Source organism: Sapajus apella, unplaced genomic scaffold (assembly GCF_009761245.1).
Source record: "Sapajus apella isolate SASKATOON/1434 unplaced genomic scaffold, GSC_monkey_1.0 scaffold12, whole genome shotgun sequence".
Taxonomy (NCBI): domain Eukaryota; kingdom Metazoa; phylum Chordata; class Mammalia; order Primates; family Cebidae; genus Sapajus; species Sapajus apella.
The window spans coordinates 37,535,126-37,550,427 of NW_022436952.1; the positions used below are offsets into that span (position 1 = coordinate 37,535,126).

At 44.7% G+C, this 15,302-nt stretch overlaps 1 protein-coding gene, 1 long non-coding RNA gene and 1 other non-coding gene across 6 annotated transcripts in view; 2 read left to right on the forward strand and 1 right to left on the reverse strand.

Moving 5' to 3' along the window:
• The window catches only part of LOC116552586, an 8,481-nt gene extending 2,454 nt beyond the window's left edge, over nucleotides 1–6,027 (reverse strand). The window contains exons 1-2 of the long non-coding RNA XR_004269457.1: nucleotides 5,469–6,027; nucleotides 2,996–3,107 (exon numbers count right to left, since the gene is read on the reverse strand). This is a non-coding gene — a long non-coding RNA (uncharacterized LOC116552586). The remainder of the gene's footprint in view (nucleotides 1–2,995; nucleotides 3,108–5,468) is intronic.
• Nucleotides 1–14,322, forward strand: part of SSH2 (slingshot protein phosphatase 2) — a 291,139-nt gene extending 276,817 nt beyond the window's left edge. For all 4 annotated transcript variants that reach the window (XM_032279320.1, XM_032279317.1, XM_032279318.1 and 1 more), the window contains 2 exons: nucleotides 8,332–9,166; nucleotides 10,902–14,322. In XM_032279320.1, coding sequence (XP_032135211.1) covers nucleotides 8,332–9,166; nucleotides 10,902–12,986 — 2,920 coding nt within the window. In that variant the 3' untranslated portion in view covers nucleotides 12,987–14,322. The remainder of the gene's footprint in view (nucleotides 1–8,331; nucleotides 9,167–10,901) is intronic.
• Nucleotides 3,852–3,959, forward strand: LOC116553534. Its single transcript, XR_004269784.1, has one exon. It is a non-coding gene; the product is annotated as a U6 spliceosomal RNA (small nuclear RNA).
• Nucleotides 14,323–15,302: the final 980 nt, after the last annotated feature.

The following is a 15,302-nucleotide window of genomic DNA, read 5'->3' on the forward strand; positions in this document are numbered from 1 at the left end:
ATATATATATATTTTTTTTTTTTTTGAGACGGAGTTTCGCTCTTGTTGCCCAGGCTGGAGTGCAATGGTGCGATATCGGCTCACTGCAACCTCCGCCTCCTGGGTTCAGGCAATTCTCCTGCCTCAGCCTCCCGAGTAGCCGGGACTACAGGCACGCGCCACCATGCCCAGCTAATTTTTTGTATTTTTAGTAGAGACGGGGTTTCACCATGTTGACCAGGATGGTCTCGATCTCTTGACCTCGTGATCCACCCGCCTCGGCCGCCCAAAGTGCTAGGATTACAGGCGTGAGCCACCGCGCCCGGCCTAATTTTTATATTTTTAGTAGAGTTGGGGTTTCACCATGTTGGCCAGGATGGTCTCAATCTCAATCTTGTGATTTGCGCACCTCGGCCTCCCAAAGTGCTGGGTTCCAAGTGTGAGCCACCATACTCAGCCATTGAGGAGGGTTTTATAAAGGGACTATTTACAAGTGTGGCATTATAGTGGAATCAAGGGACTTACATCAGCAGGGCTATTTGCAAATAGCTCCTAGACCCAAAAAGAGAGGAAGCAGTTACTAGAACCTGGAAAGAAACTCTTGTTAGAGAAAGGCACTTTCAGAGACAAGCAATAACTTTCTGTCAAAGGGACACAGCTAGCCCTAGGTAGCCCTCTGGTGAGGGAGCTAGGGGAGTAAATACCCTGCCCTCACTCTCTTTCCTCCAGTCTCCTTCTAGAACTCCCCATTAGCCAAATCCTAATGGAAGTCAGAAAACTAGGGGGCCTGTTGTTGTGGTCTGAAGGTCAGCCTCTGCAGCAACAAACAGCGTGGAGAAGCTGAGGGGTGGACCCTGCAGGGGCAAATAAAAGCTATCTGGCCCAACACGCAGCTACAGGTAGTTTAAAAAGCTGTACCACTTATCACCTTTAAAAAGAAACACAGAAGTAGTCTCTTTAATGGCTCAGTGGTAATGTAATCACAGACTCTGGTATTCTTTAGCTTTCTGTTCCACCTTCCTTAGTGAATAGCTTGGTCCTTGAGGTTGTCTGATGATTACCAGATGTCTGCCACATTTCTAGGCATCTGTAAATTGTACAGCATCTGGCTGAAGAAAAGGAGAATTTAAATTGGATAGGAAGACCTTCTCCAGAAGCTCCCCATAGACTTCCTCTTGGAACCCATTGGCCAGGACTGGGTCATATGGCCAAGAAAATAGAATTTCCAGGACTGGATAAAACATATTCACAGCTGGGCACGGTGGCTTATGCCTGTAATCCCAGCACTTCGGGAGGCCAAGGCAGGTGGATCATCTGAGGTCAGGAGTTCGAGACCAGCCTGGCCAACATGGCTAAACCCCATCTCTACTAAAAATACAAAAATTAGCCAGGTGTGGTGGTGGGCACCTATAATCCCAGCTATTTGGGAGGCTGAGGCAGGAGAATTGCTTGAACCCAGGGGGCAAAGGTTGCAATGAGCCAAGATCACACCACTTCACTCCAGCCTGGGTGAAAGAACAAAACTCTGTCTCAAAATTATATATATCTGGCCAGGCGCGGTGGCTCAAGCCTGTAATCCCAGCACTTTGGGAGGCCGAGGCGGGTGGATCACGAGGTCAAGAGATCGAGACCATCCTGGTCAACATGGTGAAACCCCGTCTCTACCAAAAATACAAAAAATTAGCTGGGCATGGTGGTGCGTGCCTGTAATCCCAGCTACTCAGGAGGCTGAGGTAGGAGAATTGCCTGAACCCAGGAGGCGGAGGTTGCGGTGAGCCGAGATCGCGCCACTGCACTCCAGCCTGGGTAACAAGAGGGAAACTCCGTCTCAAAAAAAATATATATTTATGTGTGTGTATATATATATATATATATATATATATCACATTTATCCTCTGGATCTAGGGAAGTGCCACATTTCCTGAACCCATGGGACAGTGAACACCCAAATCAAATCAGGCTTCTGACTGTAAGAAAAATGGCTGTTGGATATATAGCTGTTAGGGCCTGCAATCTGTGATGTGTTATTAGGAAACCTTGGCACCTGTAGGCTAACTGCCAAGTGAATAGGCCCAGCAGACTGGCCCAGCACCCAAGTGCCACTCCAGGATCTGCTTGCTTGGAAGAGCAAAGAAAAAAATCCCCAGACTCCTATGACTATATGAAGCTCTATCAAGCCTTACAGTTTAGGTAACCAGGAGAGGAAAATCCTTAGAAAAATCACACTGTTTGTAGAGAAATTATATTTCCTGTCCAAGTGTTTGGATCTTGCATTTCATATCTTATCCCAAGAGGCATGTGGTGGTTTTCTCAAAGAGGCAGAGCCCTGATCCTAGCATTCTCTAGCTCCATAATTACCCAGGGTGGCCCTGGGTGTTTAATTTGAGGTGGCAGCTCTCTGTTTGAGGGCATTTGCTTAGTGCTTTGACATTAGTAGAAGAGGAGTTTTCAAAGTGACACCAGGTTCCTGTATTGATTTATAAATCGGTTACAGTCTTAGAGTATGAGGGTATGAGCCAACCCCCTCTGAAATACAAGGGACTTTTTGTACCTCTCAGTATACCATTAAGGGCCTGAAGAAGGCTGTTTAATATTTCCCTTTAGACCTAAAAAGGGTATCATAAAGCTACTTTTAGTATTGATATCTGATTTCATATTTTCTGTTTTTATAGATGGGAGATGGGAGCAAAACAAGAAGAGAGGGTGTGTGTGTGTCTGTGTGTGTGCCTGTGTTTTGAAACTCCATTAAACTGCCAGCAGCCCTGTTTGTTATTCTGCACTCTGATCGTGCAGGTTTCTGGCAGATTTATGTTCCATTAGACAGTTTTAGATTTCAAGCAGACCGTTTGCAACCTGGACCATGTGTCTGTGGTATTAGGTTTCCGTGTATAGTGGCAAGGAAGAAAAACTGGGTGGTGACCAGGGAGAGTTTGTGCTACATTTCCTCAGAAATGTCAGTTTTGATTCTTTGAATGTTCCTGTCACAAGGGCCAGAGGAGGCAGGGTTGTCTTTTACCCTGGATTTGCCAGTGGAGACATTGAGGTCTAGTTAGCTGGTGCACATTGGTCAGCCGGCAGCATGCAACCTGAGAATTGAAGACATGGACTCCTGGTCAGGTGACAGCCAACTGCAATTGAGATTTAGAAGGATTTTCTTACTAGCTTTCCAGTTAAATAATCTTAAATCATCTTGGATGATGCACAGCACACAAAAAATACTCAGATAATGCTTTTTCTCTTCCTTTATAAAGGCTGCCTAATACCCTAAAAAGTAACTATAGACAGCTGGGTGTGGTGGCTTATGCCTGTAATCCAGCACTTTGGGAGGCTGAGGCAGGCAAATCACAAGGTCAAGAGATGGAGACCATCCTGGCCAACATGGTGAAACCCTTTCTCTACTAAAAATACAAAAACCGGCTGGGCATGGTGGCACAGGGCTATAGTCCCAGCTACTCGGGAGGCTGCAGCAGGAGAATCACTTGAACCCAGGAGGCAGAGGTTGCAGTGAGCTGGTATCACACTACTGCACTCCAGCATGGTGACAGAGCAAAACTCCATCTCAAAAAAAAAAAAAAAAAAAGTAACTATAGATAGCATGATTTTACTGTAAGTCCTGCCCCCACCTTTTTTTCTTCAAAGAGACAATGTCTACATTGCCCAGGCTAGTCTCACTCAACTCCTAGGCTCAAGCGATCATCATGCTGTAGCCTCCTGAGTAGCTAGATTACAGATGCAAGTACTTTCCATTTTTAGCAGCCTTTTCCTTTATATAACTTCTCAGAGTTGATGTTTCACCAAACATGTAACAACATGAAAGTGGAGGCTAGATAATGGAACACCTTATACATCGTCATTTAAATTTCCTCCTCCTTGTGCTCGCCTGGGCAGCACATATACTAAAATTGGAACTATACAGAGATTAGCATGGCCCCTGCACAAGGTTGACAATTTTAAAATATTTAAAAATAAAAATAGAATTTCTTCCCTGTTCATTAACTAGGTAAAAGGCCAATTCTTTCCCAGAATGACCTAATCACCTTATGTATGTCTGTGTTTTTATATGAATCCAAATTCAGGTCAGAGGCCACTCAAGGGGGAAAAGGATCTGAGACTTGGTTACATCATCCAGGATATAGACCAACTCTGAAGTTCCTTTTCTGGCAAGCTGTTTATTTGCTGCCTGCCTGGAAGAGGGTGGGAGGTGGGGAGTCAGCTGGGTTTAAAATTTAACAGTTTAAAATAATAGATATGATCTAATGTCTTACATCTATTCCTACCAGTGATGAAGTGTTAGAATAAACTGGCCCAGGACAAAGCTTCGCTGGAAAATGGTTTAGTGTAACGGACTAAAACTGATGATGAGGCCAGGCGTGGTGGCTCATGCCTGTAATGCCAACACTTTGGGAGGCTGAAGCGGGCAGATTGCTTGAGGTCAGGAGTTTGAGACCAGCCTGGTCCAACATGGTGATACCCATCTCTTCTAAAAATACAAAAATTAGCCAGGCATGATAGTACATACCTATAATCCCAACTACTGAGGAGGCTGAGACAGGAGAATCACTTGAATCAACAAAAGGGAAATAAATTGTATCATACTCATTACACTCTGGTGGGTTACATTTATACACAGTGATGAATCTTTTTAAAAAAAATCCATTGAGGAAGAATACATACAGTGTGACACCATTTATATAAAGTTCAAGACATGCAAAACAAAGCAGTATTTGGTTAAGAACAAAACATGTTGACACTATAAAGAAAAAAAAGGGAATGATAAGCATAAAATTCAGAGTGGAGGTTACCCCTGAGTGGGGAGGACTGGGGAGGGGACCCCTGAGCGAGAAGGGACACGTGGAGTAGCAGTGTTGGAGATGAATCAGCTCCTTGCCATTCTCCCTCCAGGTCCTATTGCAAAAATGAAAAAAAGACAGCAGCATCAGACCTATCTTTAGATTGTTTTTTTCTCTCGCTCTCTTTTACAAGTGTCAGCTTAATTCCAGAGCCCCAACCCACTGTTTTCTGATTACTATCTCCCTAAGGAAGAGAAGGAAATCCCTGCTGGCTGTACAGCTGTGATGTTAGATTTCCTCTGAAGCATGTACTGTTTGTGCCTATTAGCATAACTTCAGTCTCTCATTCTCTCCTGACTAGTGATCTCCAGGCAGTTTAAAAAAACATACTTTGGAGGATTCTTGGGATCATGAAACTTCTCATTTGCCTGTTCTATTATTAGAGGAGTGAGAATAGCTACCCGCTGAGAGGTCTTCCCAGTCATCTGCATCCCAGGCATTGTCCTACTATGGTGGGTGAAAGAAGCTGGTGCAGGTTTGAACATCCTCATGATAGGTCATATTTATTTCAAGAAATGAGGATGTTTGCATATAAGAGAAGAAACTTTGAAAGGAAACCACTGGCCTCAGTTGGTCATAATGTACAACTTAGGACCCACCTATCCAAACAGTCAGCTTGCCCTCCCCACAGCCACTCACTCTTTGAGATGTGTGATATGTTGTCTCCTCCTAGGGGTGGCTGGAGTTCATGCAGCTTGGAAAGGGTGAAAACCCCATCTTACACCCAGCTGATTGATTACAGCTTGTCTTCATAAAAAGACTGACCTGCTCCTTCCCGGGAAAGCACCCCTCTACTCTGCAGGCATGAGTCAGAGAGAGCCCCACCCAAGCAGCAGACAGGCAGGGGGAGCTGAGAGCAGGTGCAGAGTTGAGAACAAACAGGGGGTCAGATTAGTGCAGGCGCCTGAGCATGACTCGGCAGAGCCCGGGCGTGGCCCGGAGCCCGGGGCAAGTTGTTTTGGGCTGAGTTTCCCATTCCACCCTGCGGTTTGGTAACTCCTCATCAGCTTGTAAGCCATGGAGACCACACTCCCAAGCACCACACTTAGTGACCTGTTTCCTGGGCAGATGAACCTGACCAACCACAGAGCCACCTTTCTCTTTTTGGCTGGGGTTTTGGGAACTGTTTAAGAGTATGTGGTTTGAAATGAAATCTCCCTATCTCAAACCTCTTTCATAAAATAAAGGATGCAGGGTGGTAGAGGGAGTCTTCCTTTGGCCTGCCTGCGTTTCCATGTGTCTCCTTAGCTTAATGATTTTTGTCCAGAGATTCTTCTGAAAGGGCCTATCCTTTATGCTATTCCCTTCATTCTGTTACTAAGTTTTCTCTCCAGATTTACCAGCCCCTCCTCTGCTTTCTGATTCCAGAATGCTTACCATGCTCTTCACACCCCACGTCAGTCATTAAGCTACATCAGCTCTTCATCCCAGTTATGAGGACTTCGTAATAGGTTCCAACAGAGTATTCCCTTTGTGCTACTTGTATGTTTTGATTTTAGTGGGGTTTTTCTGATTATATTTGTTAAACGTGCCTGTTTTTTAAATTCAAAAATTATAAAAATATAGAGGCCAGGCTTGGTGGCTCACACCAATAATCCCAGCACTTTGGGAGGCCAAAGCAGGAGGATCACTTGAATCCAGGAGTTTGAGACCAGCCTGGGCAACATAGTGAGACTCCCATCTCCATAAAAAAAATTTTAAAAATAGCTACTACTAGGGAGGCTGAGGCAGGAGAATCACCTGAGCCCAGGAGGTTGAGGTTGCAATGAGCTGTGATCTTGTCACTTCACTACAGCCTGGGTGGTGGCAGAGTGAGACCCTGTGTGTGTGTGTGTGTGCCTGTGTGTAAAATGTAGAAAGTAAAAGCCTTCCCCAGAAGTATTTCTACCTTTCTGGAAAGAATCACTATCAGTTTGGTGATGTTCCTCCAGATTTTTTCCTACATTATTCTAACATGGACGCTAATTTCAAATGTGTTTGAGGTTCTTTTTTACTTAATAGTATACCTTGTATATCATTCTACTAAAATACCAGACAAGTTATTTTTCCTTTTTGTTTTAATTTTTTTTTTCTTATCACAGAAGAGTTATGTAGACCTGACAGTTTTTAACAGCTTCATAGCATATAGTTGTATGGATTATAATGTAAATAATTTTTTTTTGTTTGATGTCTCATCTTTTAGTATCACAAGTAGTATTATAGTAAATATCTTTGTTTGAGACAGAATCTTACTCTGTGGCCCAGGCTGGAGTGTGGTGGCATGATCTCGGCTCACTGCAACCCCTGCCTCCCAGGTTCAAGCAATTCTCCTGTCTCAGCTTCCCGAGTAGCTGGGATTACAGATAGCTGCCACCAAACCCAGCTAATTTTTGTATTTCACCATTGGCCGGGCTGGTCTCGAACTCCTGACCTCGAGTGATCCACCTGCCTCAGCTTCCCAAAGTGCTGGGATTACAGGCGTGAGCCACCACACCTGGCCAGTAAATATCTTTATATATCTTTTCTATTTTCTTATTTTTTTGAGACAATGTCTTGCTCAGTCACCCAGGCTGGGTGCAATGGTGCAGTCTCAGTTCACTGCAGCCTCATCATCATGGGCTCAAGTGATCCTCCTACCTCAGCCCCGTAAGTAGCTAAACTACAGGCATAAGCCACCACCCTTGAATAATTTTTTAATTTTTTATAGAGATGGGGTTTTACCATGTTGCCCAGGCCAGGCTCAAATTCCTGGGCTCAAGCAATCCGCCTGTCTTGGCCTCCCAAAAAGTGCTGGGATTTCAGGTGTGAGACACCACGCCCAGCCATATAGATATCTGTGTGCACTTGTAGTAGTATTTCTCCAAGAAAAATGTGTTAAGAATTTTTGGTTAGAGGGTTAAATTTGAAGAGCTATTGCCAGATTTCAATCTTTAAAATTCTACAATTCAGCCAGGTGTGTGTCGGCGGGGGGGAGGTGAGGTGGGCAGATCAGTTGAGGTCTGGCCAACGTGGTAAAACATCATGTGCACTAAAAAGACAAAAATCAGCTAGGCGTGGTGGCATGTTCCTGTAACCCCAGCTACTCTGGAGGCTGAGGTGGCAGAATTGCTAGAATCGGGAAGCGGAGGTTGTAGTGAGCTGAGATTATGCCACTGCACTACAGCCTGGGCGACAAAGCGAGACTGTCAGAAAAAAACGAAACACGAAAATTCTGCAATTCACACTCCTCCTGCCAGCGGTGTATGAGAGAGCTTGTTTGGCCATACCGTCATCGACACTTGCTGTTACCAACCATTTTAATTCCTGTCAGTCTGATTAGGTAAAAAAAAATCAGATCTCACATTCATTTGTTGTTGTTTTGCTTTGTTTTTTTGCTATTGAGTGTCTTTTCAAACATTTATTGTGTAGTTCCATTGAGCAATAACAAAGCATTGCAAGTTAAGATTTATCTGAGAGTTTTTTTCCTGAGAGGGTGTTGATTATCTTTACAAGCTAGATTATTTTCTGTGTATGTCCTCCACAGCAAACAGCGGCATAACAAACTGTGGAGATCTCATTCAGATAGTGACCTCTCAGACCACCACGAACCCATCTGCAAACCTGGGCTAGAACTCAACAAGAAGGAGATCACCACCTCAGCAGACCAGATTGCTGAGGTAAAAACCATGGACAGTCACCCATCCATACCTCCTGTCTTTGTGGAACATGTAATCCCACAAGATGCAAATCAGAAAGACCTGTGTACCAAAGAAAGAATGATCTGCTTGGAGTTTACTTCTAGGGAATTTCATGCCGGACAGATTGAGGATGAATTAAACTTAAATGACATCAATGGATGCTCATCAGGGTGTTGTCTGAATGAATCAAAATTTCCTCTTGACAACTGCCATGCATCCAAAGCCTTAATTCAGCCTGGACATGTCCCAGAAATGGCCAACAAGTTTCCAGACTTAACAGTGGAAGATTTGGAGACAGACGCACTGAAAGCAGACATGAATGTCCACCTACTGCCTATGGAAGAATTGACATCTCGACTGAAAGACCTCCCTATGTCCCCTGATCCTGAGTCACCAAGCCCCCAGCCCAGTTGCCAGACTGAAATCTCAGATTTCAGTACAGATCGCATTGACTTTTTTAGTGCCCTAGAGAAGTTTGTGGAGCTCTCCCAAGAAACCCGGTCACGATCTTTTTCCCATTCAAGGATGGAGGAACTGGGTGGAGGAAGGAGTGAGAGCTGTCGACTGTCAGTGATAGAAGTAGCCCCTTCCAAAGTGACAGCTGATGACCAGAGAAGCAGCTCTTTGAGTAATACTCCCCATGCATCAGAAGAATCTTCAATGGATGAGGAACAGTCAAAGGTAAAAACTGTCTCTATAGTTTTTCACCTAATGACGTTCTCTTCAAAGGCAAAGCATTTTGGATTTTGTTACGTTTATTTTAGATGGAGTGTCTGGCTAAGATTTTCCTTAGAAACTTAAGGTTTAAATATTTTTTAAATAATTTGCCTTTTGGGAATTTTATCTTTCTGGTGTCATTGGAAGCACTTCTAAGAGGGGATGACAGGAAAAGGTTAGCCAAACAAGTGTCCTGACTGAACAGTTCTAAGACTCACACTTACTCATATTTTGACATTTATGGCATTGTGATGCATCTTATAAACAATAGTGTCTTAAATCAATACGACACAGTAGTTGGAGGAATAAACTGTGACACATTGACTCTAACATACCAAACTTCATTTAATGATTTTAGTGGAGCTAGGTAGATTCTTTGCATCTCCTGATGTCCATCTACTTAGATATAGCACTTTGTCCATTACTGATTTGTTCTCTCTCCTTAACTACCCCACTGTGATTCTTGCCTCTGCTTGTGTCTTTTCACCACTCCCAAGGCTGTGCCTCTGTTTCCTTTCTACTGAGAAGGTAGAATGCATATGCTCTCCCTTGGGCCAGTGACTGTAGCAGCACTGACAGAAATAGCCTTTCTGCAAAGTCCCTGGTCATATGAGCACTCCCTCCATGGCCCATGCACATACTGGGCCCACTATGGCTTCTCTCCCGGTCTTGGCAAGTTTGCCTCTGCCTGATGTCATGTCACATTTCCTCCAAAGGCATTACTGACCTTGTTAGCTTGTACTAACTCTGACTCTCTTTTGAAAGAGAAAGACCAGAGCAGTTCCCAGGGAAATATATTTTGAAGGCTTATAAAAATGTTAACTAGATTAATATTCATAATGATAACTACTTTAAGAGGTATCCAAGGATCATTCCCAGATTTTGAGTTTTTGTTTTGTTTTTTTACAGTAGTACCTGATTTTGCATTGGTTAGTATTCTTTGCCCTTGTTCTAAATCCCTCTGGGAATTTGTAACTGGCAAAATAGTAAAATTAGAGAGTTATGGTTTCTAAGTTTGCTAAGGAATATAGCTGTGTAAGCCAAGTAAACCATTCCCAGAAGGCTCCATGTAAAACTTAGAGATTGTGTAGTCAGATAGTGTATGCCCCTGCTTGTAAGTACTGGGATGCTGCTGCTAAGGGAAGCAGTGAGAGGATGTAGGTGAATGCTAGCAAGACGGAGGAGCAAAGAGAGCAGTGAGTCTCCAAATCAGACATCAGATGATAGCCTCGTCCATCTTGCCCTATCACCAGGACATATCTAAGCGGGCCACTTAGCCCTTGAATGGAGCACTTTCCCTCAGATAGGTTAGGATCAAACTGGAAGTTGATAGGCCATAAGGGAAAGGTTTCATTTACCACCGTATGGCCTGAATTCTGGAGGCTCATAGTCTTAGGGAGATATAGATTATAGGCGCCTCCAAAGGTATTTGCTGTTCATTGGATTGGAATTCTGCTTGAGTAAACAGAACAGAAAGTTTGGTAGACAGTATCATAATCTATAACAAATTTTGTTGAGTTCAGTTTTTTTCTTGTAGTCTGACAAAACAGATGGGCAGAGTATGGTCCCAGGCACCGCCTGATTTGTATTCTCATAGCCAGATAGGTTGTCCTGGATCAGAGGATTAATAAGCAGAAAATCCAGCATTTTCAATTAGACTACAATTCTCCATAATCATCTCACTACTTTCTTTTCTTAGGCAATCTCAGAACTTGTCAGCCCAGACATCTTCATGCAGTCTCACTCAGAAAATGCAATTTCAGTCAAAGAAATTGTCACTGAAATTGAGTCCATCAGCCAAGGAGTTGGACAGGTTCAACTGAAAGGAGACATCTTATCCAACCCATGCCATACACCAAAGAAGAACAGCATCCATGAGCTGCCCCTTGAGAGGGCCCAGACCCCAGAGAACAAACCTGGACATGTGGAGCAAGACGAGGGCTCCTGCACAGCCCAGCCTGAAGTAGCCAAAGACTCAGGGATGTGCAACCAAGAAGGCTGCCTAATCACACACTCATCTATAGCAGACATGGAAGAAGAGGAACCAGCTGAGGGAGAACAAGAGCTCCAGGCCTCAGGGATGCACCCAGGTGCCAAGTGGTACCCTGGGTCTGTGAGGCGAGCCACCTTGGAGTTCGAAGAGCGCTTACGGCAGGAGCAAGAGCATCATGGTGCTGCCCCGACATGTACCTCATTGTCCACTCGTAAGAATTCAAAGAATGATTCTTCTGTGGCAGACCTAGCACCAAAAGGGAAAAGTGATGAAGCTACCCCAGAACATTCATTTGTCCCCAAGGAACCAGAGATGAGCAAAGGCAAAGGGAAATACAGTGGGTCTGAGGCTGGCTCGCTGTCCCATTCTGAGCAGAATGTCACTGTTCCAGCTCCCAAGGTACCAGAGTTTGACCACTTGCCAGCTCCTCAGGAGGGCCCAGGGTCAGATACTGGAACACAGCAGGAAGGAGTCCTGAAGGATCTAAGGACTGTGATTCCATACCAGGAGTCTGAGACACAGGCAGTCCTTCTTCCTCTTCCCAAGAGGGTAGAAATCATTGAGTATACAGTTACATCACCCGATCACACTGGGCCAGGGAGTGAAATAGCCACCAGTGAGAAGAACGGAGAGCAAGGACTGAGGAATGTGAAAGTGGAAAAATCTGTCACTGTGCTCTGTGCACTGGATGAAAATCTAAACAGGACTCTGGACTCCAATCAGGTTTCTCTGCACCCCCAAGTGCTACCTCTGCCTCATTCTTCCTCTCCTGAGCACAGCAGGCCCACTGACCACCCGACCTCCATGCTGAGTAGCCCTGAAGACAGAGGCAACAGCCTGTCGACAGCCCCGGAGATAGCAGCACCTTTTGTCAGTCACGCAACCCAGTTACTGTCTGCCAATTTGGATTACCTGCATCCCCAGACTATGGTTCACCTGGAAGGCTTCACAGAGCAGAGCAGCACCACAGATGAGCCCTCCACAGAGCAGGTTAGCTGGGAAGAAAGTCAAGAGAGCCCTCTCTTCAGTGGCAATGAGGTGCCATATAAGGACTCCCAGCTAAGTAGCAAAGACCTAAGTTTAACTAGTAAAGTTGGTGACAACACTGGGGAGTTACAGGAGAAACTGGACCCATTACCTGTAGCCTGTCGACTCCCGCATAGCTCTAGTAGTGAAAACATAAAGGGTCTCAGCCGCAGCCCTGGTGTGGTGAAGGAGCGTGCTAAAGAAATTGAGACTCGAGCGGTTTTCCAGACAGGGCTCACCAAACCATCCCAAATGAGGCGCTCAGCTTCTCTCGCCAAATTAGGTTACTTGGACCTCTGTAAAGACTGTTTACCGGAGAGGAAGCCTGCCTCCTGTGAATTCTCTCATCTCAAACTGCTTCAGCCTTTCCTCAGAACAGACTCAGGCATGCACGCCATGGAGGACCAAGAGTCCCTAGAAAACCCAGGTGCCCCCCACAACCCAGAGCCCACCAAGTATCTTGTAGAACAGCTCACAACAACAGAGTGTATTGTGCAGAGCAAGCCAGTGGAGAGGCCTCTTGTGCAGTATGCCAAAGAATTTGGTTCCAGTCAGCAGTGTTTGCTCCCCAGGGCAGGACCTGAATTGACTAGCTCTGAAGGAGGCCTTCCTGTGCTACAGACCCAGGGACTGCAGTGTGCATGCCCAGCCCCAGGGCTAGCCGTGGCACCCCGTCAGCAACAGGGCAGAACTCACCCCCTTAGGAGACTGAAAAAGGCAAATGACAAAAAACGGACAACCAACCCCTTCTATAATACCATGTGATTCTGAGCCTACACATGTGACTTTCTAGAAGAAAAGTTTGTAAAAGGGGCAGGTGTAATATGTAAGGAACATGCACTTTATTGGTTAATTTTATAATATTTTGGTCATTTTACTGTTTCTGGCGCATGCAGGGTTTGGTTTTTCAGTGTGTGTGTGTGTGTATATGTAAGGGGAAAGAGAGATTGATCTGGATGGCAAGACGTTTATCATTTTTTATTTAAACAAACCTCAAAAAAAGTCATTTTCAGAGAACACCTTTATCAAAGGCAAATTGCTGTTTTTCAGTCGGCTGCCACCTGTTTCTCTTTTTGTCCTGTGAGAAAAGGCATAGTTGCTTGATTGAGGGAAGGAAGCAAATTCGGAGGGCTGGAGATAAAGCTGGGAATTGAAAGTGTCCCCCCGCCTTTCTGATGATGGTTTGGTTTCCAGACCTGAGGCATTGAATGGGCTAAAGGGTAGCCAGCAGTCAGAGGGCTCTCAGCCTTCATCCAGTGGCAGCCCCTCAGAGTTCCTGAAGGAGACAGGTTCTACTTTGCCTTAAAAGAGGGTCTTAGGTATTCAAGTGTATCATTAGAGTAAGGCATGATAATAGCTGGCTCTGCAAATTCACCTTATTGTTTTTTCCCCAAGAAAATTATTTTTGAAATGAAATCAAAAGAGGACTCCAAATGAAATCCAAGTGGTGTTCTGTAGAGGAAAGCATGATAAGAGGAGGAAGACATAAAGTTGGGGGTGGAGAGGCTGCTGCCCAGAAACTGCTGGGGCGGTGGGATCCACACAGGTGGGCCTCTTGTTTCTCCCTGCCAGAAAATCGTGCTCTGCAGTGTCCTCCCAACTAAAACCACAACAATGACATGTTTGAAAAGCAGCAATTGAAAGTCAGTGTGTTCTTGTAAAATGAATACGCATGTAGGGTTTTAACCCTTCCACTACTTGAATAATTCTTTGGGCCTTCTGAGTTTAATGGCCATATTTTCTTCCAGTTTATTTTCCTTCCCAGTGCTTGTTGCCCCCATGCTGCCTACTTTTTTTAATTTCATAGATTATATTTGAATTGTTACATATGTTTAACACCATTGAATGCAACATTTTCTTTTCTGTATTATCACTGTTAACACTTGACTTTTTTTTCCTTTTCCTGGAAGGTTTGTCATTTCTCTAAAGTTTATACACAGTATTTATGTACATAATATTGTCACTGTCTTACAGTGTTTTGTTGTTCATGTAGTAGGGTATTTTTTGATTTATTCTTTTTAAGAAGGAGTAGAGTTGCAACTGGAAAACACACAGACACCAGAAATAAAACTGTTGGGTGTTGATAGGAATCTGTACAGTATGTTGATGGTGGTTGTAGTTGTTTAAATGGAGACTTTTAATCACCAGCTCCTGCCAAATTATGCATTAGTAACTTCTTCCTCAGAGACACCCCTAAAGGCTCCCATTAAGTCACGGTGTGACTGAAAGCTGATTTTTCTTTGAGATTGAAATCCCAGAACAGTGTTTGCCAGTATCTCAACCACAGCCAGGAAGTGTATGTGAGCTGCCCAGAGTGGAAGTTCCTAGTGGAGGCTGAAGGCCACAGGAGCGGCCTCAGCAAGTGCCCACAGCGACTCCATTTAGGATGCTGTCGCTTTGCTACTGTCATGGAGATTCTTTTTTTTTTTTTTTTTTTTTTGAGACGGAGTTTCACTCTTGTTACCCAGGCTGGAGTGCAATGGCGCCATCTCGGCTCACCGCAACCTCCGCCTCCTGGGTTCAGGCGATTCTCCTGCCTCAGCCTCCTGAGTAGCTGGGATTACAGGCACGCACCACCATGCCCAGCTAATTTTTTGTAGCTTTAGTAGAGACGGGGTTTCACCATGTTGACCAGGATGGTCTCGATCTCTTGACCTCGTGATCCACCCGCCTCGGCCTCCCAAAGTGCTGGGATTACAGGCTTGAGCCACCACACCCGGCCTGTCATGGAGATTCTTAACGCAGGAGCACCTGCCATAAACAAGCCTCTTGTAGCTTCTTACAGAAAACAGATTTAGCCTGGCATGAAACACCTCTGTGGCTCATAAAAACTGAAGAGGCTTGCAGATTTGCTTTCTGTTAGCTTTTGTTGATGTCCACATTATTAAGGATTGACTAAGTACAGACTGGAGACAGGTTTTTGGCTCATTGCAGCACTGAGGAAAATAAATGCATAGACTGTCAACGTGATGTCAGAGGCCACAGTTTGATGGGGCAGATGGCAGGACAGCATAAAAGATACAGAAAAGGTAGACTGGGGACAAAGAGGAGCTGTGAAGTTGTATGGAAGCCAAGGTTGGG